The sequence below is a fragment of the Gobius niger genome (genome assembly GCF_951799975.1).
Source record: "Gobius niger genome assembly, chromosome: 7".
Classification (NCBI taxonomy): domain Eukaryota; kingdom Metazoa; phylum Chordata; class Actinopteri; order Gobiiformes; family Gobiidae; genus Gobius; species Gobius niger.
In genome coordinates, this window is record NC_136858.1 from 32,541,188 (window position 1) to 32,567,912 (window position 26,725).

A 26,725-nucleotide genomic window follows, 5' to 3' on the forward strand; every position below is an offset into this window, starting at 1 on the left:
GCATTGTCGCCTGTTATCCGTATATGCTTCAGTATTTTCATCTGTGCTGTAAATATCTTTTAACCTCCTAACTCCCGCCTGAACAGAGAGGATATTTTTCCTCACGTCATCAGATTTTTCCCCCATCATTTTTGTAACTTTTTTGTCGTTTTTTGGTCATTTCTTTGGTCATTTTTTGTAATTTTTTTGGGTCAATTTTTTGTAATTGTTTTGTAACATTTTGTCACATTTTTGTCATTTTTTCGACAATTTTTTATCAAATTTTTGTCATTTTTTTGTCACATTTAGTCATATTTTTGTAACCTTTTAGTCAAATTTTTATCATATATTTTTTCACATTTTTTGTCACATTTTTTGTCATTTTTTTTGTCATTTTTTTTGTCACATTTTTGTCATTTTTTCGTCAATTTTATGTCAATTTTATGTCAATTTCTTGTCAATGTTTTCTCTCTTTCTCTTTGTCACATTTCCATCATTGTTTTCGTCTGAGTTTTGTTGCTATTTTCACAGCTTTTTTCCAGAAGCTTTTGGACTGGGGTAAAGCCAAACTGGAGAAAATGTGCACGGTTCAGGCGGGAGTTAAGGGGTTAATATTGTGTGTAAGTAAGAAGTGTCCGAACAGGCGCCTTGTTTCTTCCGAATAAGAATGATGGAGACAGAGACCTGGAGCGGCAGGTGTCGTAGCGGTTCTGCCAGTGCTGCAGCATGTCCTGACAGGTCTGAAGAGCCACAGCGGGACCGAGCACTGCCTCCTCCAGCTTCACCTTCGTGAACAGCAAACTGCAACACAACCAGCAAATGTGATTGTGAGTGTATTGTAACCCAATCATTGCAAGTTATAATATATTTAACATCTTTGCTAAAAGGTTTTTCCCTATAATCACTGAAGTGCCCTGTACAACAAAAACCTTAGCACAACCTCAGGGGGAAATAATACAAATCTACCACCTTTTAAGGGATATTTCAGGATTTTTGACATAGGGCCTCATTTCCTAGTTATCCAGATTGTTGCTGATTTCTGGAGATATTCTTTTTTGTAATTCTAGAGTTTCGTGGCGCTAGGCTTGTGCTAGGCTAGTACATTTCTATGGTATCAGCTACACCGCGATAAAAACAGTCTGACCTGCTCCAGAGTGCACCTGAGGAAAATCACTTATAACGCCAGACTAACCATATAAATGTCTGTGTCGATAGAATAATTTTTGGAATACAACTGACCTTGCCTCACTTGAATGATCGCATTTTGAGGGACTATTTTCTAGCAGATCAATCCGCCACTGCGTAGCTTATACAACCACGAAGCTGATGCTGCTCAAATATAAGTTATTTTAAATGTTAACCTCTTAACTCCTGCCTGAACCGAGAGCATTTTCCCCAGTTCAGCTTTGCCCAGATCCTGTAGGTCAGTGCAACACCTCATTTGAAAGCTAAGACCCACAAAACTAAATTAATCTTTTTCCTCACATCATCAGATTTTTTTTCATCACTTTTTTTGTTGGGCAGTCATCTCATTTGTGTCAAATTTTCTAGACTTTTTTGTCACTTTTTCGTCAAATTTTTTGTTTTGTGTTTTTGTCCATTTTTTGTCCACTTTTTTGTCACTTTTTCGTCAAATTATTTGCTTTTTTTTTGTCAAATTCTTCTAACTTTCTTGTCCATTTTTTGTCACTTTTTCGTTAATTTTTTCGTCACATTTTTCTCAATTTTTTGTCAATTTTTTGTCCATTTTTGTCATTTTTTTGTCCATTTTTTGTCACTTTTTCGTCAATTTTTTCTCACTTTTTTCACATTTTCATCCTTGTTTTTGTCTCAGTTTTGTTGCTATTTTCACACCTTTTTTCCAGAAGCTTTTGGATTGGGGTAAAGCTGGAGAAAATGTGCTCGGTTCAGGTGGGAGTTAAGGGGTTAAAATTACTCTATCGACACAGACATTTATATGGTTAGTCTGGTGTTATAAGTGATTTGCCTCAGGTGCTCTGTTGAGCGGGTCAGACTGTTTTTAATGCAGGCTAGCTGATACCAAAGACATGCACTAGCCTTGCACTAGCCTCGCGCCACGAAACTCTTCAAATAAAAGAACTGCTTGAATTACAAAAAAAAACATCTCCAGAAATCGGCAACACTCTGGATAACTAGGAAATGAGGCCCTATGTCAAAGATCCTGAAACATCCCTTTAAGCTTTAGTTTCTATACAATGAGCCCTTTGTGAATCGAGAATTAGCATCATGGTTCATAGCATTAATCCCATGTCAATAATAGACTGTAATCTTAAAGCGTGAGCACGGGCTGTTGTTGTTGATGGCGGTTACATAAACGCTCGTAACGTAAGTGCTTCAGCGCCATCAAACTGCAGCTTGTGCACAAACCGAGACGCGCACGGATCGATGAGGAAACGAGGCGAAAGGGGAACACGCTGTGGGAAACAAAAATAAATATTAACCTGACTTTGACTTGAGGTTGTCCGGGCTTCATTTGTTTATGTGACGTCACCATCATGTGTAGGATTTATCTCTCTTATTTCACGCCAAATGAACCAGGCAAAAGCCGGAGGAAGCCAGGAAGCAGGCAGGACTGAAGCGGGATTTAAATAGGACTAAAGTTGGTCTAAAGTAGAATAAAGCAGGACTAAAGTGGGACTAAAGTAGGATAACGCAGGACTAAAGTGGGACTAAAGCAAGACTAAAGTGGGACTAAAGCAAGACTAAAGCAAGATTAAAGTGGGACTAAAGCAAGACTAAAGCAGGACTAAAACAAGACTAAAGCAACACTAAAGCAAGACTAAAGCAGGACTAAAGCAAGACTAAAGCGGGACTAAAGCAAGATTAAAGTGGGACTAAAGCAACACTAAAGCAGGACTAAAGTAATTGAAGTTGGACTATAGTAAGTTAGTTATTGAATTGATTGTCAGTGACTCTTTCACCCGGTTATTGTACAAATAAGGATCATGTGCTTCTCTCTGCAAGATAAACCAGATGGACAGATAGTCTTATGATCAGAAGGTCGGGGATTCTAATCCTGCCTCCTGAAGGTGCGCACTGTCGTTGTGTCTTTGGGCAAGACACTCCTTGCCTCCAGTGCCTGCGTACATTGGTGTATGAGAGCGTGAATGGGTGAGTGGATCCTTGCTGTAAAGCGCTTTGAGTATAGCTGTATATGTTGAGACCATTTACCATATCGGGAAAAAAATGAGGTGCTACTGGTGTAGAGGCTAATCTTAAATGCATTAGTTTCTTCTTTGTTGTTAATTTAACCTCTTGTATGAATGACTGACACTGAGGCTGGTTTTACACGTGTGACATTATCCGTCACAGCACGGTAAAATGACCGTGTTCACTGACTGTGTTTCTGTCAGCCATCTTTTATTTTTGAAGTAAAGTAAAAAAAAATAGCTTCTTCTTCATGGGCAAAGACAATACACTGCGCCTTCTCAGGCAAAATAACATGCATTTGTGCTTTCTTGTAAATAGTCCAATTCTTACATGTACATAGTTTTTAAATCAAAATATTACATATGAAACGTATCATTGCTTTTTAACCAAAATATACCAAATGTGAAATACGAAACTAATGTATGAACATGAATTATTCATAAACATGTAGGCCGCATGAAATGGTGCTTACAACAGGTAATAAAAAACTGAAAGTACGGAAAAATAAAACGAATAAAAATAATATTATAAAAATAACATTTTTGTCTTATTTTTGGCCCAAGTTTTTTTCATTTTTTATTACTAATATTTTCCCTATATTACTATATATACTATATTACTATACTATAATGATGACGAAACCTTCTGTTGGTCTGTAACTGCAGTAAAGTAGAATAACTGCCTTGTATAAAATTGCTCTCTCAAAATGGCTGTAGTGAATGTCTTGAAATAGGCCTCTGTCTCTTTAAGAACCTCTGACCCTTTCCGACACGCCCCCTCCACACGCTGTCTGTGGCATCAGTGGGGAGGGGGTTCTGCTGAGGAGCAGTGGTTGGTTACTCGGCTGGTGACGAAAGCTCGGAGGCGTCTCCGGGAGGCGGGGGCGTTCCTAGGAGGACTCAGGCAAAGCTATCCCTAAAATGGCTGCCATCAGAGTTTATACAGATTACTCAAAAATACGTGAATGTGCCAAGGCAACACTTCAGGCATGTTTTTAATGAGGGAATGACAGAATAACATGATGTAAAGCTTGAAAAAGTTGATTTTGCATAATACCCCCCCTTTAAAATTTCCCCCCACTTTCCCCACATTTATTGACAATGGATGTGATTTTCTGGTTCTAGACGACACATATTTCAGTATAGGTATCGGCATCGAAAAACCAAGCATCGTTAAAGCACTGGTATCAAAAAAGATGCAACGGTCCCCAGATAGGTAGATTTTCTTTTTGCAATGCGGTCATCAATCGACAAGCCTTGAGTGTTTATGTGCGAAAGCGGGAAAGAGGGAAAGGAGAGAGGAGCACAGGGCCACGGAGTGCAGCGGCCCAGCCCCTGTTAGTCTGAAGACAACTGGTTAAGTGATGTGGGAGTCTCGGATGTGAACATGTGTGCGTCGTAATTGCCAGAAGGGGCTTTGAGATGATGCGCTCTGTCATGGGCATCAGTCATCCGTGGAAAAAGAGGAGAGAGAAGAGAAGGGAGAGGAGATGGGGCGGCGGCGGCGGCGGCGGGGAGGGGGAGGCAGAGGAGAGAGAGATACATATGAGGCTGTCCACTGGCGCACTGCTGTTGATGGCTCCTCCAATTATTCTGCACTTGCTGTCAGGAAGGCTGAAGCCGGAGTGTTTGAGGGGGAGGACGGGGGGGGAGGGGAGAGAAGCAGCGGGGAAGGAAGGATGTACTAATAATATATGTCAATTTTACCAGCTTCAAATGACAGTCAAGATGGAGAAGGGCTTTGCCAATGTGTTTCTACTTCATGAAAATATATCAAATAGCATCACAACGTCACAAAGCACGAATGTCTGACAGGGTGCTATTGTCCAGCGACTGCCACTCGCTTTAGCCTTCATGTCAGCGCTACCTCAAAGAGAGAGCATCAAATTAGCAGACCTCGAAAAACATAATGAAAGGACAATACAAACAATAAAATATGTGCTAAGTCAAACTGCAATGCAACATGTTTTCAAACAGTTCATTTCTAAAGACTGACGGCAGACACCCTGGTCGGAGAATTGGGTCCTTTCTATAAAACCCTCTGCACTTGTAGAAAAGGCAAAGGGAATGGAGAGAGTGGAGGAGGAGACGGAGGATCGATACGCGCTGAGAGGAGTGAGAGGAGCCGGCGTCGGGGGAAAACTCGGGGTGAGGAGCGGCTCATTACGGACTGTTTGAGAGAGGGCGCGGAAAAGCAGAATAAAAACAGGCCCAAGGACAGGCCAGAAACTGAACTATAGGGCTTAAACAGGCCCTCATCAATCTGAAGAGGTTCACATTTAACAGTAGGGATGGACAATATGGAGCTAGAGAATGTAGTTCAGTGCAGCCGAGTCTTAAAAGCTGGGAAATGTCTCCATCGGGCCCGTGAGGCATCAGTGCTGTGTCAATGCATTGTGGCAAGCTGTTTATTTTTCAGATACATTATTTTTAGACATCATTTGCTCAAATATTTTTACAACACGGGGGCGCTACCGCAGTTGTATACTTTCGGGTTGGCCCATGAGCGATGGTAGACCATAGTAAGACCAATCAAGACAAAGTGCTGCAGCTTTACACGCTGAACCAGGTTGGAAACTGGATACAAATATAGATTTTCTTTTAAATTTGAATTTGTTTTATTTGATCAGGGACAATGCACAAAAGACATTAGCCTGGACAGGTTGATGCTACGCTTATAAAAGGTCTTCAGACAAAGAACAATAATACATGGAAACATTACTTCACTCACGCCATAAAAACACTTTCCACTTCAGGAAACTATGACTTATTTACTCAGTTTACACCGTTCATATCACAGTATCCAGTGTGTACACTACAGGTTCCAAAAGCAAAAGCAAATACAGACTAAACCAGGACAAAAAAATAAATAAATAAATAAAAATGCTACTGTATACAGTATGTAGTGATAGTAGACTTCACAAGGAAGGAAAGAGGTCTGCCAATTAAAGGAACAGGCCACGGTTTTTCCATGCTAAGATATGTTCTTGCCTGAGCTTAGACGAGTTGATGTGTACCTGTCTAGTCTTTGTGCCCGTGTAAGAGCCTGGTAGCTTCTAACTTCACCCTGTTTGGAGCTATAGGAATACATTGGGAGAAGCCAAATGCTAACTACATCTTTGCTCGTTTTGCATGACTGAGCGCACGCACAAAGACCAGACAGGTACGCATCAACTCATCTAAGTTCAGGCAAGAACATATCTCAGTATGTAAAAATGGTGGCCTGTTCCTTTAATGTTTAGTGTAAAAAGCTTTAACGTGTGCTTTCTGTCCTGCTGTTGCGCTGATTCTTCAGTTTGTTCAGAGTATATTAGTGTAGAGCAGTTCAAAAGAGTTGATTCAACCTTGAACATATACAATAGCTGTAATCTTCCTTAGTCCAGCCAGACCTGTATCAACATTATGCTGTACATGTCTTTAAAGGGACTATACAGAGTTTAAAAATGTTAATATTATGTATTTTCCTCCCCCTACATGTTCCAGCCATGTCCTAATGTGTAGAGTGAGCCCAGACCTGTTCACCACAACTGCCTCTAAAATCCTGTCACTCAAAAAGTTTTACTTCGGGTCCGAATTGCCGTCATGCCCGAGCTTAACCTCTTAACTCCCGTCTGAACCGAGACCCTTTTTCTCCAGTTCAGCTTTACCCAAATCCTGTAGGCCAGTGTAACACCTCATTTGAAAGCTAAGATCTACAAAGCTCATCTAAATGGATCTTTTTCCTCCCGTCATCAGATCTATTTCCATCTTTTTTTTGGGGGGGGGGGGATTCAACTCCTTTTGTAACTTTTTTGTCATTTTTTAAATCCATTTTTTGTCATTTTATTGTTATTTTTTGTCACTTTTTTGTCAATTTTTTTGTAATTTTTTTGGTAAATTTTGTGTCTTTTTTTGTCATTTTTTCGTCACTTTTTTGGTTAGTTTTGTCATTTTTTCGTCACATTTTTGTCAAAGTTTTCTCACTTTTTGGTCACATATTCATAATTGTTTTAATCTCAGTTCTGTCGCTATTTTCACACCTTTTTCCCAGAAGCTTTTGGATTGGGGTAAAGCCAAACTGGAGAAAATGTGCTTGGTTCAGGTGGGGTTTAAGGGGTTAATATAGAAGATGCAGTTACATGTATGACCTGAGGTGGCAGCAGTGAGCATATAATGGCCAACTTGCATCTAGCCCCTTTAAGCAAAAAACCCCAAATACGATGAAGTCAAATCCAAATGGAAAAGTCTTCAACAAGCTCCAAACGTAATATTTAATCTTGGTTAATGGCCAGTAACATAAACCTTAGCAACAAATTCCATTAAAAGATAACGACCGGTTCCTGTATATTAAACATGACCAAATAAACACGATCGGTCCATATCCCTCGGTGTACGTTGCAGCGGCCTCTCGATGCTACAATGCAAATGCATAATTGAAAAAACAGCACGCCTGTTCGTCTTCCCACCTCCAGCGCCGGTGTTTTCCTCACCACAGCGGCGGAGAAAAAAAATCAGAGAGATTTCATCAAGATTACACCACTCCAAACTACAAACACATTACAAAACCTGTCATTTTCAGCCGCGCGGGAGCCAGCCAGTCAGAGCCAATGCAGGATGTGCACACAGGGCTGTTAGATATAAAAAAACAAAAAAAAAACAGGCAAAGAACAGGCAGTAACGTAGGTAGAATATCACAATGAGAACTAAAACTGAAATGGATGGATTGCTGGTGATCATTTCATTGTGTTATTGCAGTTATAACACAGCAGCACTGTGCAGCTCTCGTCTAGGGCTGAGTACCATTACATTTCCTTTGATACCGATACCTCAACAATACTTTTTCCGATACCTACTCTGCAAAAAGTAATTAACTAGACTAGTATAAACATCTCAATTTGAGCATAATAATCCGATTTTTTGTTGTTTTGACTGGTTAAGAAGTTGTTGGGCATTTGTCCTAGATTATTTCACTTGTTCTGAGATGTTTCTGACTCATTTCAATACATTTCGTCCTTATTTCAGGTAATTTTCTTTGCCAATGGGGTAAGAAAATTGTTCTTATCTCATTAGCAATATTACTTTCTTATTTCAAGCGAGATTTACATTAGAACTGGTCTGAAATGTCCTCAAACAAGCAAAGTAAACTTGGTCCGATCAGGAAAAGTGTCTAAATGAGTGAAAACCACTCAAAACAAGATACATTTCCTCAATTCCAGTCATTTAAGCCAATGCTTGATATTTACTTTTGGCAGTGTAAAACATGTGTTGTCTAATACTGGAAAATAGAACAACAATGTGTGGAAGATCTGCAATTTTACAATATCGGGTTCACCAACGTCAAGAAATGTGTGAAACATGGGGAATAATTTAGGGCAAAATGGGGAGAAATTGTGGCAAAAATAAGAAAAAAAAAAATCAAAAACTATGAAAAAATAATTGAAATAAATTTGGAAAAAAAAAAAAAAACTACATAAAATTTACACATATTAACCCTAAATGGTGAAAACACTAGTAAAAAAAATCAAAACATGGGAAAAAATGGTGTACAAATAATTTCATTTCATAATGTCATTTAATTGAGCAGAAACACCCAAGTCACTTAACCTTTAAAGGGGCTAGATGCAAGTTGGCAATTTTATACTCACTACTGCCACATCAGGTCATACATGTAACTGCACCTTCCATATTAATTATTGTTAAAGGAATATTTCAGGATTTTTTGACATAGGGCCTCATTCTCTAGTTATCCAGAGTGTTGCTGATTCATGCGGTTCTTATATTTGAAGAGGTATGTGGCGCTAGGCTAGCGCATTTCTATGGTATCAGCTAGCCTGAATTAAAAACAGACTGACACACTCCACAGAGCACCTGAGGCAAATCACTTATAACACCAGACTAACCATATAAATGTCTGTCCCTTTAATCCCCGCCTGAATCGAGCCAGTTTGGCACTACGCAAATCTAAAAGATGTGGCAAAAAAGCAACGAAAACATGCCAGAAAAGCAGCAAAAACAGAATAAAAGAGTGACAATAGAGCGACTAAGGAGCAACAAAAAAAAGCTTAAAAAATGTGACAAAAAAGTTAGGATCACTTTTGTAGGTCGTATCTTTCGAATGAGGGAGCTTTTAGATTTGGGTAAAGCCAAACTGGAGAAAATGTGCTCGGTTCTGGTGGGGGTTAAAGGGGGGGTATTATGCAAAATCGACTTTTTCAAGCTTTACATCATGTTATTATGTCACTCCCTCATTAAAAACATGCCTGAAGTGTTGCCTTGGCACATTCACGTATTTTTGAGTAATCAGTAAAAACTCTGATGATGCCTGAGTCCTCCTAGGAACGCCCCCACCTCCTGGAGACGCCTCCGAGCTTTCATCACCAGCCAAGTAACCAACCACTCTTCCTCAGCAGAACCCCCTCCCCACTGATGCCACAGACAGCGTGTGGAGGGGGCGGGTCGGAAAGAGTCAGAGGTTCTTAAAGAGACAGAGGCCTATTTCAAGACATTCGCTACAGCCATTTTGAGAGAGCAATTTTATACAAGGCAGTTATTCTAATTTACTGCATTTACAGACCAACAGAAGGTTTCGTCATCATTGTAGTGTGCTATAGACTGGTGCTATGTGATTGAAAAAAGCATAATACCCCCTCTTTAAGAGATTAATGCTGTTCCTGGACCAACCACATCAAAACTTGGGTCTAAAGATACACAATTTTTTGATGCCAGTAGTACCTAAACTTTTTTTCCGAGGCCATAGTGGTGTAGTTTAACGGTACACCCAGCCCGACTCTTGTCCAAGCGTCACACGTGTTCACACAGCAGTGCACGCTCGGTGGCGGCCAGAGCCGAGCTGAGAGAGTGAGCGCGCCAGTGTAAACTCCATGTAAAAATAGCTAATAACGTTCCCTACATCTCCAGCATTACTCATTCCGCACTCCCACACGCGGACGCCATTGCACGCACTTGCACTGTACAGAGATTAGCAACACAAGCCTGCACAGACACTAAGAGAGCTTTGTGACTGAAGATTGTAAGCCGTGCACGCCGCTACACACGCTCCCTAAAGCTGCAGCATCCCGTTAGATGAATGCTGAATCAAAGGCCGGGATTAATCATTCTCTTTAGTACAAACTGCAAGACCACAATCAGCACCGCACTCACACACACACACTCACTCACACACACACACACACACACACAACCCTCCCCCATCAAACTAACCAGCGATCTGATCTGTTCGCATCCAGTGGAAAGCGTGAAATTGGGACTAAACTACGACTAAACCAGGTCAGGGCTAAAGTGGAGCAACACGGGAAAAATCTAGTGCTACATCTTTGTCTGTACCTCAACTAAAGATGGACAATACAGAGAGGACTAGTTTAATAGAAACCAGGGATGAACTAGAAAAGACTAAACACGGCAAGGTCTAACTCTGGACTAGGATTAAATTGTGACCAAACCAGGCCAACATTGTCAATAAGAATCTGTTGTGCCTGATGAAATAAAGGATACAGAAATATGCTAATAGACAAAATTGAGGCTATATAGTCAACACTGTAGCGAAATAATGACTATGTATGAGTAGCAGCAATTTTTCATTACTGTCATATAAATCCCAAAGACTATCTTTAAAAAAAAACACAAACAGAGGGATGAAGGGAGATTTTAACACTAAGAAATCCAATTCAATAAAAAAAAATGTATACAGTATCAACCAAAACTGCAGCTGAATGTGTGGACCATATATTTTGTATTTTCAATGAATTCATTTGACGACATTTCAATCAATCTAGTTTTATTTGTATGGCGCCTCACGACTGCCAAAAGGTGCACGAGGCGCTTTTCAGAGTAAAAACAAGAGTCCCAAACCTCAATAAAACCAAAATCAACACACACATGTACACAAAATCATTTATTTTTCTTAATTCATTAACCTTATTCATTATTTTCTTAATTCATAAACCTCCTAACCCCCACCACTCCAGATACTAACGTTCCCTCCATCTCCAGCATTACTCATTCCGCACTCCCACTTGAACCAAGCACACTTTCTCAGTTCACCAAAAAATGCAACAAAAGAGCGACAAAAATAATAAAATGTGCCAGGAAAGCAACAAAAACACAATTAAAAACCGACAAAAACATGACTAAAAAGTGACAAAAACGTGACGAAAATACGCTAAAAAGCATCCAGAAGCAAGGAAACAGAGCAATGAAGAAAGCTATGAAAACTACAAATGACAGACAAAAAGAGAGAGGAAAACCTGGCAAAAACGCTTGAAAAATGTGACATGAATGGGTCGACAACTAGGGCTGAAAGATACATTGGTGTTGTATCAATATCGAGATATGAACATTCATGAAATTAATATCGAACAAGCAATGATATATCGTTTTCATATTGACATCAAGATATGAACATTGAAAACATTAAAATAGAAAAAAGCAAAACAAAAACGATTTAGATTTTCACCAATAAAACTGCAGTCTTTATTATTATGTCTAATTTCCTGAAAAATGCTTGGTTTTCCACTAACCCGTAGTTATATCGTATCGTATCGATATCGAGATATCTGGCATGAATATCGAGATATTTTGTCCATATCGTTATACCGCCTTTGCCCAATCCCGTCAGACCTTGGAAGCAAAGCAGGGAAGGGCCTGGCAGGACTTGGATGGGAGACCGTTTGGGAAACACCAGGAAGCCTAGTGAATGTAGTGAGTGAGTGAGTGGTTGGTGGTGGTCGGATGGGCCGATGGCGCAGACTGGTTGCCTCGCTTCCATCAGTCTACCCCAAGGCAGCTGTGGCTCAAATAGTAGCTTACCACCACCGAGTATGGAGTGAACGAATAGTGCAATGTAAAGTGTCTTTGAGTGTCCAGAAAAGCGCTATATAAAACCAATGCATTATTATGTTATTATTATTACAACAAAAACATCACAGTTTTGTAGGTCTTAGCTTTCAAATGAGGCATTACACTGATCCATAGGCTGTGAACTGAGAAGCTTTTAGATTTGGGTAAAACTGTACTGGAGAAAATGTGCTGAAACAACACTAACCCTCGACTGAAGAACCAGAACAGACAGAGGTCTAAAGATAAGACTATATCTTATAGGACTTCAGCAGGCTTTAACTGGGAACATGTATAATCCAGACTTGATGACAATAAGAGATCCAAACCGGGACTTGTAAAGACTTGTCAATCTTCAACCATAAACTGAACTTAAGTCTGTCTTAAAACAATGGTTTGTCCATATGGAGATTTAATAATAAAACAAGTCAATTTCTATGCTAAAATAGTAGTTTCTCTTTTCTGCACAGACCTCGGAGTCGGATGTTGGACTCATCTCTTACATGCCTACACAAGACTTGACTCAGTGTTTACCAGAACTAACCCAGGGAGAAACTACAAGCCAACTAAGATGAAAATAAAAGCCCTAAACCAGGCCTGAGCCAACGCCGAGGCTCATAAATAAACCTGATCAAAGGAGAAGGCTTGAGTGAAATCTAGAACAAAATGCAGACCACAATCAGCACCACACACACACTCTCCCTTCTCTTTTTCTCACACATAAACCCTCCCCCATTCCAACTAAGCCTGCATCTCTCCATCGGCGCATCTCCTCGCTCAATCTGTGCAGAGGATCCCACCTCGCGGAGAAATGCACGTCTGTTTACGAGTCGATTAAGAATTCAAACAGGGAAGAAAGACGGGAGAGAGAAGCGTTGAAGAAGACGAGAGGCGAATCAAGTAAATCACTGACATTTTCTGCAGACCACGTAAGGAAATATGCACGTTATGTAACGCAGTGGCCCTTATCGAGTTCGTACCCTGGAGCGTTTGATGGTGGCACATTTTTTTGCTCAACCAACTAGGAGTAAATCATAATGTGAGTCGAAACGGGGAGTGGAGCAGGTCAGGAATGGGTCAACATTGGCACAAAGACTGAATGTAACCAGGCAAAGTCAGGACTCCTTGAGCAAGGTTTGGTCTTGAGTACCGAGTTAAAGGATTGCTGAGCCTGCTTTGGATTGGGTTGAATGAGGAAAACCGGGGAGAAAACACAAACACGTCATAGAAAAGGCCCACCTAGTTCAGGAATCAAACCCAGGGCATTCTTGCTGTAAGGTATCGAGCCTAAAGAGCACACATTTCATCTGTATTGTTTGATCAGATTGAGATAAACTGAATGAGGGCATAAGCTGATTTTGTCCCGGTCAAAATAGCATGAAAATTGCCAAACAGTTACTAATCTGACAGCAGCAGCGGTACAGAGTGTGATGTCGCTTTAAGAAATGGGGGAATGTGCGAAGACTGTACAGAGAAAAACAGAGGAAGAGCAGAGCGCGGATGTGGGAGGAAGGAAATGGGAACACGCTACAGTGAGTTGACAAGAGCCGCGGCGCAGAGAGGCTAACAGGAATCACACACATGCACGCGCACAAGCGGGACGCGGAGGGGTGGAAGCACATTACGCTACGGGTGGGCGATGCTGATCAATAACTCCATATTATTTCCAGGACTATCCCAATAACGATAATCAGACGATATTTTGCAGTTCATCAGAAATGTGGATGTTGGGAGGATACTTGAGTGACTTTGAGACTAGGGCATGCTTTACTACTACTAATACTTTACTATACAGTATTTACCTACTCACAATCATTTGGTGCAGGCATTCATCTACCAAGACAGTTTGCATCACGCTTTTGAATAATTTAAGGTGAACTTGAATGTATCAAAGTACAACCTTTTGTTTCATTCATATCACTTTCTTAAAGGGGGGGTATTATGCAAAATGTACTTTTTCAAGGTTTACATCATGTTATTATGTCATTCCCTCATTAAAAACATGCCTGAAGTGTTGCCTTGGCACATTCACGTATTTTTGAGTAATCTGTAAAAACTCTGATGGCAGCCATTTTAGGGATAGGTTTGCCTGAGTCCTCCTAGGAACGCCCCCACCTCCTGGAGACGCCTCCGAGCTTTCGTCACCAGCCAAGTCAGCAGAGCCCCCTCCCCACTGATGCCACAGACAGCGTGTGGAGGGGGTGTGTCGGAAAGGGTCAGAGGTTCTTAAAGAGACAGAGGCCTATTTCAAGACATTCGCTACAGCCATTTTGAGAGAGCAATTTTATACAAGGCAGTTATTCTAATTTACTGCATTTACAGACCAACAGATGGTTTGGTCATCATTATAGTGTGCTATAGACTGGTGCTATGTGACTGAAAAAAGCATAATACCCCCTCTTTAATATCCCATATAATTAGTGAGCCATGACTAAGCAGCAATTCAGAAAGCTCAAAGTCAATGATAATAGACACACTATAAGGTTAACCTCTTAAGTTAGTGTGTGCATTTTCTCCTGGTCAGCTTTACCCAAATCTAAAAGCTTCTCGACTGGATCTCACAGCCTACAGGCCAGAGTATTGCCTCATTTGAAAGCTAAGCCCTACAAAACTGTTCATCTAATTTTTGCCATTAGTTTTTTGTCATTTTTTGTTGTTGCACCTATATCACTTTTTTGTCACATTCTTGTTGTTTTTGTGTCACACTTTAAGTGGCTTTTAAGTGTGTTTTTGTCAATTTTTTGTCACTTTCTTTTTCTTGTTTATTGCATTTTTGTCACAGTTATGTTGAGTTTTTGTCAGATTTCAACCCTTTTTTTGTGTCACATTTTTGTTGCGTTTTGGGAACATTTTTGTTGCGTTTTCACCCTTGTTTTCTTCTCGTTATTGATGCTATTTTATGCTTTTTTATCAAGAAGCTTTTAGATTTGGGTGAAGCCAAACTGGAGAAAATGTGCTCTGTTCCAGTGGGTGTTAAGAGGTTAAAAACTACTGTATGCTGGCAGTGAGTGGCAAAATGATGATCTGTTGCATTTTTGTATTTGTACACTTTGCTGTTATAGTGGAGATATATGCCTTCTGCACCAAGGAGCCATGTCCAGATCTTTATAAAATTACCCAGACATTTTTGCCCGAATGAAGCCCACTGTGACTGTATGGCATTACAACTTGAGTTACAGTATAGACAGTGATGCCGCACAGCCATAACAAAGATTTCAAGTGAAGAATGTGTTTCTCATTCTGTCCTGTTTGAATTCCAGGAAAAAGGAAATATGATTGGTCATCTTTGCCATCAACCACAAAAAACACAGGAGGTAATGTTTTCTGGAGTTACCATAGCAAATCATCCCCATAGATACTTGGAGAAGGCATTTTCCGCCCTTTTTTTTTAAACAAATGCTATCACTTCTTTCATTCAAGCTTCATCCTGCTCAGAATCCTGGTCCAAAGTATAGATATTCTTGTCCGATTTTTTTTAAATGTCTTGTCTATAATCCTGTGCTTCTAAACAGTGAAATGTGTCAAGGTTGAATGTTTCTCAGCTCCCCTGGGCTCATTTTTGGGATCTGAGTTCTTTCTAATGCAAAAAACGGGAAGTCTCTCTCACTTTTGGTTCTGTAGATATCAGCCTTTTATCTACATGACATAGGCCGATAGCCGTTATAGTAAAATACATCAAACGTCTTCTTTCTTATTTCATCTCTTCTTCGTCTTAACTCACTTAGCTGTAACCTCTTCAATCAAACTCTTCCGTTAGCGCTCACTTGCAGCAGTCGGAGTCAAAAGCACCGCTGATACCTGCCATTAGGGCTAAACCAATCGCTACAAGACGCTAAACTGCTCTTCAAATCAATACCACCGTGTTATCAGTGGAGAGCTATCGGCTAACCAACGGAGGCAATCACGCAACCCGTGTTTAGGCTTGTGTCCTAATATTTACTCACGGGCCACTGTTGAACCATGATGAGAAGGCTAATATAGCAGAGAGCAAACCCGGTGATTACACTGCGACGCTCCAACCCCACAGAGATACACAGACGCGACGAGGGAGGACCTGCGCGCTAGCAGACGGTCAGAGGTTGTGTTGGTTGTAAAATGCTCCAGGTGTTGCTGAGCTAGATGTGATTACAAGGATGACTAATTTCATTTTAGCTTCCCACGGGCTCCTGTATAAGATCAACGTTCAGTAGGGCCTTCCTCCATTTTATCAATAGCTGGCAACACATTCGATATAGCATTGTTCGAATAAGCTTCTGCAATGTTATTTTTTTCACCAAGATCTTGTATGATGATGGAAGAGTGTGACCACGGCGAAAAACGCTCTCAATGATTCTCAATGGGGTTAAGATCTGGACACTGAGGTGGCCAATCATAGACTGTAAATACAATGGACGTCTCCTCCTCACTCCTCCCCGTTTACCACAATGACCACGCTCGAGGGGGAAATCATGGCAGGTTTACAGACTCCCCCTCCCCAGCTCTGACGAGGCATGTTCCTAAAAAGGGCATCAGGGCGGGATCTTCACGGAAGACTTGGCCCTTGCGTGACGTGTAGCTCGCGCTGCTCCAATGCTAATAGTCCGGCCCTCATTAGTACGAAAACCAGCCTGGTCTCTTTAACTGTAACTAACCCAGCGTTATCATACGAGGAATATCTAGCTCTAGATAGTTCCAAAAAATTGAGACCAGGCTTTAAAGTTGTTTTTAACGTGTCTAAAGTCCAATGCTTTCCAATGGGGGACTAGCAGCCATATGGAGGTACTACAGCAATGGCGGAGGAATGGCAGCCCCTAGTGTCGTTGTCAAAAAGCAGAGCAGCCAGGGGCCATTGTGGCCAATCCACATGAGAATATCATCTCTCCTGAACCACTCCTTCCCAATGTGAGCCCCATGAATCCTGGCATGTTCATGCTGCCACAAGGGAAGAAGAAATCCATCGATGGAAGAACCTGGTTTCAGGATGTTCAGGTAGTGCTGTTCTCATTCTTTGGGCACATACTGTTGCTGAACCTAGACCTGACCAACTGCAGCCACCCCAGATCAGAACAGTTAGTTAAATCCAGAGGAGACTCTTATTCTTGGTCAGGCAGTGTAACTTAGTTGACAACTTATAACATAACTCCGCGCCATCAAGCTAGCGGGCACTCAGAGTATAAATGAAAGATTCAAAGCGAGACAAAACAGTTTGGGAACCACTGCTCAAAAGAAAAGTATGACACAACTCATGAAGAACAAAGAGTCTTTTAAGTTGTCTTATGCTTCCAAGCATCAAAAATGTATTGTGATGCAGTGGAAAAGCACCCACCGCAAACACACAAATACATACCATATCCAAATGTCGTATAAATATCGTCTTTCGAACCCTTTGTGTGACTAAGTGATGGCACAAACATAGGCAAGTACACCATTATCTTGTATCATATGCAGTATGTCATACCAGCACAAGAGGTTCCACCACCATTGTACTTTTTTGTGCCAGTCCCAAGCACGGATGCATGGAAAGGGTTGCATAAGGGAGGGCATCACAAATCAATACACACTGAGACGTAGGTAGGCAGACAAATTGCTATAGAGCGAGTACAGAAAGAGTAAAGATCTGATCGCATTCAAAATATCCCTTTCCACAGTCAATTTTCTCATGAATCTAAATATGCGCCCCTCTCTGCCTGCTCCATAACAACCGTTTGGTAACAACAGCCGATGCCTCTCTGCCCATATGACCTCATGGTTACTGGGGCGATGGGGATTCCTGGCGCAGCGAGCCCTGTGATTGGCCGCGAGCTGCGAAAGGAGCACTTAAATGGGTCAGAGCAGTCAAGAGTCTCTACGGAGGAGGTGTGTGGACGTGCTATGCAGACTGTGGACACGTTTCGGCGGTAATTGTACAAACGGCACCGAGGCTGAAAAATAAAGCGTCCTTCATCCGCCCACAGTCTGAGATTTCTGCTGCCTGTCAGCTCCTGTGCTCTCCCTCACATTTAGTTTATCATCAATTTGCTTGTTTTTCTGTTTTTTTTTTCTTTTCTTCTTCCACCATCCCTCTCTTCCCGCTACCCATCTGTCTGCACAGAGAGAGCGTGGAGGCCAACACTGCCCCCCGATGGCCGCCTGGTGCAGCCCCGCGCTTTGAAATGGTGAGAAAACACTTGTGAAAGATGATGCAACACGAGGAGCACAAGTTGAAGTGAAGTGAGATATTGCACTGAGCGGCCGCAGTCTCAGAAACAACACACCGTCAATGTAAGAGCAAGGAAAAATAGTAGCATTTGCATCTCTGTCCATATGTTTTGTGATTTGATGCAAGTAGCATACACGCTTTAATGACTGTATGGTCGGTGGTGGTTGTATTTAGTCTTACAGTATCAAATCCCTGTCAAGCATCTTCAGATCTGGACTCTGCTGTGTGTTTACATAAATGTGATAAGCCACGGGACATGAGTCGGCTGGATGAAGGGCCCGAAAGAGGGAGGTGAAGGGGCTCATGTAATATCTGTAAGTCCGGCCTGTTAGAGAATTAACAATGGTGTTTGAGAGGATAGATGAAAAATAGGGAGCAGTCTGGATGTCTTATACAAGAGAGGTTTATTTACCATCGGTGCGGGACCCGGAGACATGAACTTGAGACATTGCGCCAGTCCTACCAAGTCAAGTCAAGTTCAAGTCTCTCTATGCTTCCACAGACAAGGGATAAATACCCTCTCAGAGCCTCATACTGACACGCAAGCAAACATTCAGTGGCAGAGAGTGGCGCCTGAGCACCACAGTCAAGGCTATAACAGAGATAGTACGACTGTACAGCTTGAACCAATATGATAAATAGCAATTTAATGTTATCCTCTAACACGGCCCTTAAAGAGGGGGTATTATGCTTTTTTCAATCACATAGCACCAGTCTATAGCGCACTACAACGATGACCAAACCTTCTGTTGGTCTGTAAATGCAGTAAATTTGAATAACTGCCTTGTATAAAATTGCTCTCTCAAAATGGCTGTAGTGAATGTCTTGAAATAGGCCTCTGTCTCTTTAAGAACCTACCTTTCCGACACGCCCCCTCCACAAGCTGTCTGTGGCATCAGTGGGGAGGGGGTTCTGCTGAGGAGCAGTGATTGGTTACTCGGCTGGTGACGAAAGCTCGGAGGCGTCTCCGGGAGGTGGGGGCGTTCCTAGGAGGACTCAGGCAAACCTATCCCTAAAATGGCTGCCATCAGAGTTTTTACAGATTACTCAAAAATACGTGAATGTGCCAAGGCAACACTTCAGGCATGTTTTTAATGAGGAAATGACATAATAACATGATGTAAAGCTTGAAAAAGTCGATTTTGCATAATACCCCCTCTTTAACAGACACTGATGACTGTGCTTCTCGCTGCGCAGCTGTTTTAATAAAGAGAGAGGAAAAAAAGGTTTCAAAACTTAGACTGGGCGGCCTGTATGTCAGTAGTGAAGCTATGGTGGGTGTTTTTACTCTACAATAAAAGGAAAGCTTAGCATGTAGAACCTCAGGTGGAGCTTTCTCTTAGCTGCCGGGGCTAAGAACAGCCACAAGGGAAAGATCCAAAGATTACACAAAGATGCGCTAGGGACCAGAAGAAACAACAATAGTTATGTTTTTGACCGGAGAATAAAATTGAAACATAGTAAATGTGTTATTAGCGGAGATGTCACCTACTAGGCTGTGTGCGGTGTGAGATTTTTCCATGTTTATTTGACGCTGTTCGTGGGAGTTTCTCATAGCACTGACAGCGCCCCCTCAGCTCCCCCTCACTTCTCCCCACCAACATTTCTTGATTTGCCAGATCACTTCTCCAGAGCCAAATGTAGTAACTGAGTCCCCTCACCAGATTGCGGAATAGGTGGTAACAGATAACTGTACGGGCTTAAATTGCTCACAGTCAGAAGGCAAACTCTGCCAGACTTTAAGTTTAACTTAGTTTGTACCACTAGATGGAGCGGTGAGCAACAAGAAAAGGCATTCATGCATAGATGTATTTGATTTGCAGTTTTAATCTTTCCTTACAATATAATACAACGAGTACTTTAGCAACATATATACAGTATACATATGAGGCTACTGTTTGAGGTGGCATTTTCTGGACGATATGCGTGCCCCACTAACCCGAAGATTCTTCTTGGGCAAAAGTCTTTTGTTGTCAATTTGAATGTTGCTTATTAAGTATGTAGTTTTTCAGTCTCTCTGCAGCTGAGCAAATCTAGCTGCTAAAACATTTTTAATAGGTAGAGAGTGAACTGGCAAAAGTCAACACGCATGAATAAATATTTGAGCTTTGGCAAAACTTCCCTTGGTGCAGTTTACAGGTGGGATCAGCACAAGCACCAGGGTCAAAGTCACAGAGGAGCCGCAATGCAGCCTCCACTCTGGCACGTCTAAATAAGGCTGTGTGTATGTGAGAGAGGGAGAGAGAGAGAGGGGGGGGGGAGAGAGGGAGAGAGGACGAGGGGGGAGCTGAGACACCCAATCCCTGAGGAGAGAGAGGGCTACAGCTACACCAGTCAAAGGAGAAGCTCTTAAAAACGCAGACACACCTCAATCTTGTGGATAAAAACTGGGGATATGACTCAGCTAAATGCTCATAAATGCCTATTAAATAATACAAACATCCATTACAAGCGGATTAAGAACAATCTTTTCCATTGTGCAGACATGGCAAACTTCCAAATACTTCAGGAATGTAGTACAAACTGATTTCAGACAATATCACAACAAACAAAAGCCTGTGTTTTCATGACGTTGAACTGAAATGGATGATTTTTGTGGTTTTGGAGATTTGAGAATATCATGAAAGTTTATCACTGGAGTGTTTTTTTTCTGCAATTGAAATGAATGAATGGCAGGCTACAGCTGATGCATCTAGGCCTCTAACACTGCTACCAATCTGTTACAGCACATAGGAAGCAATGCCCTGTTTATGAACATTGCTTTTGCCTACCGAAGGACTATTACTATTTAGACGACATTGTATACTGCAATATAAATATATCCATTCATCAATTTTCTTCCACTTTCTCCAGGGCCGGGTCATGAAGGCAGTAGTCTGAGCAGAGATGCCCAGACTTCTCGATCCACGCATACCTCCTCCAGCTGTTCTGGGGGGACCCCGAGGCGACACCAGGTCACAGAGACATAGTCATATAGAGACATAGTGGGTCTTCCATGAGTCTCCAAATAGGACATACCCAGAAACACCTCCGAGGGAGGCGACGAGGAGGCATTCGAAACAGATGCCCGAGCCACCTCAGCTGCTCCTCTCAACGCGAAGGAGCTGCGACTCTACTCCAAGCTCCTCCCAAATTTTGGCCACTTGTTTCGGCCATCTTGTCCTTTCGGTCATTACCCAGATTTCATGACCATAGGTGAGGGTGAATGAATGAACACATGGGATTATGAAGGAAACAAAACAGGTGAAATAACTATGTTTTATATATTCAAAATTCTTCAGATTTGCCGCCCTTAATTCTTGGCATTTTCTCCATGATTTGATTTGATTTATTTTCACATAATAAAACAATAGCATGATTACATCTGGTTTCACAAATGTGATGGAAGGTTGCCGAAAACCCTCAAGGGGCTTAATGAGTGGCAACCTCCAAAAGTTAAAATTAAAAGCAAATGTGAGGCATGCAATTGTCAAAAAAATAAAGTAAATTCAAGTACATTGTCAGAAAACACAATACAACGTACATCAATACTGGGTTTAGAAATGGATCCCAAGAGGAAAATAGCAATCACTCAGAAGCAAAGATTTAAGAGATTTTTTAAACTGAATTGGGGAAAGCTCCGTGAGAGGAGTTGGCAGGATATTCCATATTTTGGGTCCTCTGTATAGAACACTGAACTGAGAGTGTCTGGAGCGAGCAAAAGGTGCTCTGATTAGATTGCTGCTGCGAGTGAGGAAATCTATGAAACTCATTGTTAAAGGAAAACATTTTATTAAGGTGCTGTGGCAGTAGCCCTTTAACGGAACCGTAAACAAATTGACCAACTTGGAAGTGGTTAACCTGGTAAACACTAAGAACACCGGCTTTAGCAAACATGAGCTTCATAAGGTTGTCTTCTGAGGTAGTTTTCAACATGTTTGAGAAGTCCAAACCATTTCTGTGACTTCTGAGCAAATATTAAAAGTGAAAAGCAGTAATCAAAGCGACAGGCAGTGATTTGGAAGAATTTATGTGAACATTTTTTTGGTTTAAAACACAATTCCGTATGTGTTCACTTGGTGAGAATCTACCCTAGGAACAGTTTTGAAATGAAAGGAAAACGAATACATAAAAAAAAACGTTTCCAAACTTTTGGCCTGTACTGTAGATCAATCGGTTAATCGAGAGCTTTGTCTATTGACTCAGCTCCCTCTTCACCACGACAGTCCGATACAGCGACCGCATCACTGCCGACGCTGCACCGATCCGTCTATCGATCTCATGCTCCATCCGTCCCTCACTCGTGACCAAGACCCCGAGATACTTGAACTCCTCCACTCGAGGCAAAGACTCCCCACTGACCGTGAAAGGGGAAGCCACCTTTTTCTGGTGGAGAATATAAATGTGACTGACGGAAATTCTTGTGTATATTTGCCTGTTTTACTGTATTCATGGGAGACAGGAAAGGGAAAATAGGATGAAAAAGTGTCTAAATGGGATTTACCTGAAAGTAAATTGTGACAACATTGGAAATTCATACTTGACAAGATTCAGCTCATTTCACTCAAGTTCACGAGCGTCAACATTTCCATCCGTAATGAAACCCCGTAGAGACAGAATATGTAGTTGTTCGTGATTCATTTGCAAGGATTAAGGCAGAGAAGCGTGCGTTACTTGAAGTTGTCCGGGTGCTGCGTGAGGCCCAGGGCAACCGTGTCCAGCGCGTGTCTGTGGTGCTTCTGAGCGCTGAGCAGCAGAGCGAGCAGGTGCAGCGAGTGCAGGTCGTCTCCACAAAGAGCCAACGCCAGCTGCAGCGGCTCCATGGCTGCAGAGACCTGACACAAATCACACATTAACACTGACGATGGCGAATGAAATGATTGTGTAACCTCTTAACTCCCGCCTGAAGAGCCGAGAGGATCTTTTTCCTCACGTCATCAGATTTTTTTTCCATCATTTTTTAGTTGGGTGTTCAACTCATTTTTTGTCACATTTTTGTCATTTTTTTGCATAATTTTTTTTTTTTAATTTAAAATAAACAAAGTTTTTTATTACATGTTGTCAAATTTTTGTCAAATTTTTGTCAATTTTTTGTCATTTTATCGTCAATTTTTAATCAAATGTTTGTAATTTTTTCGTCACATTTTTTCGCCACAATTTTGTATTTTTTTTGTCAAAATTTTATCAAATTCTTGTCACATTTTTGTAATTTTTTTGTCACATTTTTGTCTTTTTTTCTTCCATTTTTTGTCAATTTCTTGTGACATTTATGTGACATTTTTGCCTCTTTTTCATCAATTTTTCGTCACTTTTTTGTCAATGTTTTCTCACTTTTTTGTCACATTTCCATCATTGTTTTCGTCTCAGTTTTGTTGCTATTTTCACAGCTTTTTTCCAGAAGCTTTTGGACTGGGGTAAAGCCAAACTGGAGAAAATGTGCTCGGTTCAGGTGGGAGGTAAGGGGTTAAAGCTCAGTTATTATTCTTTCTTGCATGTTTTTCTCCGGCTTTCAACGCCGCATGAGTTGTTTGTCCTTTGTTTTATAAGGCCCGAGCCGGGACGAAGTTCTGGTAAGAAACAATTGTTCTCCGCTGGTTTCTTATTATTATTATTCCGCCTAGAAGATCCTGTTTTTCAGTGCCTTCCTGTGCAAAAGTACAGGCAGAACTTGGCACAGTGATCAGAGTCGCCGAAAATTGCATGACAGTGGGCGACATGCACACGCCCAAACAGAATGGCTCGCCAGCGCCCCCTGGTATTCGACCCCTATGAGTTTGGGGACAGGCATTTTTCGGTGAAGGTCAATCCCCTTTGGCACGGTGATAAAGCACATGGAGACAGTCACAAAACAAAATTATAGCTCCGCCCTCTGACCAACAAGAAGTCGGCCATATTGGAGCAAAGCAGTGAATGAAAAACATTCGATAAAGAGGATATTCTCAATCATAACCCAATCCAACCATATTTTTTTGTAGCGGGGAGCATCTCTAATTTTTGCTATTTTAAATGCTTTTTTTTTTTACATTTGTATTTCTCTTCTTTTTTTTTCATAGATGTTGTTACACGCTTGTCACTGTGAAGAATGAGAAAGTTCAGAATTTGCACTGGGAAAGTTAGGAACTGGTCCATTATGATCCTGGCAGATACAGTAGGTGCTTTGAAGTAAAGGCAATACGATTACTTTAACATGTATGAACGAAATAAAACAAAACAAAAGGACACGTCAAAATTCTACAAGATTTAAAGCTGAAAAAGCAAACCTTGATTTTTCAGATTACAAAGAAATGTGTGGGATGTTACCTGGCGAACAAGAGCCAGTTGAAGAGCCAGGTACATTGCGATCTGAGAATCCTGAGGGTCCAGCGAATGAGCTCTGGAGGAACGACAGAACATCACACAAATGAACACTTCACTGTATCATCGTTTTACAGTCGAAAGGCTCTTCAGAAATAACTAACACTGTTGTTGATGCGCAGCTGAGTATCGTATCAGGGGTCATACAGGTGGAAGCAAGTCAAATTTAATGGCCATTTTTACACCAAAACACAATATTTTACTTTATAATGGACATAGAAACCCAATGTATGGACGGAAACTGTAGTATGCTGAGATACAGATTCTCTCAACTTTATGCAATTCAGTTTTTCAGCGACCGACCATAAAATCTGAAAGCTTTCGAAAAACGTTAAGCTAAATCTTGTCTCTGAATAAAGCTTTCTAGCAGGGAAGCTCATAAATCAACAATACAGACATGCATAGATAACCTTGTCCCATTTTCACTTACTTGGTTAGTGCCTTTAGTGATCGTTTGTTGAATTGATCGCGGTCTGCTTTTAAAGAGGCTGCAAAGGAAGGAAAACACATCACATCCGTTTTTGTCAATTGTGTAATAAAGCGAAACATCATAAAGGTCAACAAGTGTATGAACTCCATTACGATACAGAATAGCGTGTTGCCATTTCTGGTTGTAAAAGCGTGTTGTTTTCGATTACCATCCGTGGCTCGCAGGCTGCAGCAGAGCCCCAAGGCCAGGTAGGCTCTGGGCAGGAACTCTCTGGCATCTTCCCCCATGGATATCACGCTCTGGGACAGGGACATCGCCTCCTCAAACTGGACACGGGAGACACCAAAGTCAGTGAAGGACACACGCTGTGCAAAGGTGCAAATATGGAAGTGACAAGAGGATGTGGAAGAGGTGAGTGTTGGTAAAGATTAAACGTGTGTCCACACTCTTGAGATTGGAAATAACGGTTGCGCCTTATCTGGGTGTTTTTTGAGTGACCTTCGCGAGGGTTTGGTTGCTGATACCTGGCAACCCAACTCCAGACCTCCTATTTCAGTCTCTGTGCTGAACAACACGACAAACTGATGCTTGTGTCAAAGCTCCGGCGGAAAGTCTTGCCCCCGAATGTTGATCAGGAAAAGAATCGTTCACCAACAAACAAACTGCTATATAGACATTTGGTCACTGCATTTTACTAATCTTTCATTGATTGACTGCGGAATTCTTCCGCAGTCAATTATTGGTTTTCATGTTCTTTATTATTATTCCTCTTCCATCTTTTTCCCGATTTTCTCCAGCTTTCAGCACCTTCATGCTTTGTGCAATTTATGCAAGTTATGCATCAAAACGTTCCGCATGTTGAGGAGAAGGGTGCTATTACTTTTAGGACTTCTGCAATTTACGGTTTTTCCGCAATCGGCCAAAATGTCGGAGATTTTTCCCATTGACTTATAATGGGGCTGCCGCAAATCCATGCTTTTCTGCACTTTTTTCTGCATTTTATGCAATTTCTGCACTTTGTGCATGTTCAGCTTCTGCAACTTGTGGGTTTTGAGAAAAAATTGGCCTTCTGCAGATTTCCAGTTTTTTTATACGAGAGTTTGACATTTTTGCATTGGTGTGTATGTGGGAATCCAGCCAATGGGGAGACTCCAGGACTTTCAGCCGTTTGTGCAGCTTCTGCCAATCAAGCACTGAGGCCATTTTAACAGTTTGACCAGTTTATGGAATATAAAAGTTTATGCAATATTAATAATTTATGCAAATTAACCACTTTATGGGATTTAACCAGTTTATGCATTTTAAAGCGTTTATGCAATTTACATAATTTATGCAAATTATCCCATTCATGCATTTTACCACTTTTTGCAGTTTATACAGTTTATGCAACATGACATTTTATGCCTTTTACCAGTTTATGCAAGTTTGATTATGCAATTTGAAGAGTTTATGCAATTTCTGCATTCGCTTCCCGCATTTCCGCAGTCAATCGCAATGGCGCAGCCATTGCATTTCTAGTTGTTATTGCGGTAATGTGTGAGTAGCAAACTCATCTCCAAACCCGTTTCAGAATGAAGGCTGGAACTTTCTCATAGAGTTCAGGAATGTGATGTCATATCGCTAAGCATTATGGGATTAGCAGCCATTGCAAACTAATGGAGATTTTAAAAGTTAAAATACTGGAGTTATTGTTCACATTAAAACACTTGGACACCACAGTGAGTTAGATGTATTTACCAGCAGTAGCTCGGCAGCTAACGGAGCTGTTCCACGGCTATTTTCTCCACTTTGTATACTGTTTTT

General features: G+C 41.3%; 1 protein-coding gene across 1 annotated transcript in view; it reads right to left on the reverse strand.

Moving 5' to 3' along the window:
- Nucleotides 1-26,725, reverse strand: part of ttc7a (tetratricopeptide repeat domain 7A) — a 114,276-nt gene that overhangs the window by 49,090 nt on the left and 38,461 nt on the right. Inside the window, exons 11-15 of the mRNA XM_079559424.1 lie at nucleotides 25,131-25,248; nucleotides 24,923-24,980; nucleotides 24,439-24,511; nucleotides 22,813-22,973; nucleotides 664-780 (exon numbers count right to left, since the gene is read on the reverse strand). Coding sequence (XP_079415550.1) covers nucleotides 664-780; nucleotides 22,813-22,973; nucleotides 24,439-24,511; nucleotides 24,923-24,980; nucleotides 25,131-25,248 — 527 coding nt within the window. The remainder of the gene's footprint in view (nucleotides 1-663; nucleotides 781-22,812; nucleotides 22,974-24,438; nucleotides 24,512-24,922; nucleotides 24,981-25,130; nucleotides 25,249-26,725) is intronic.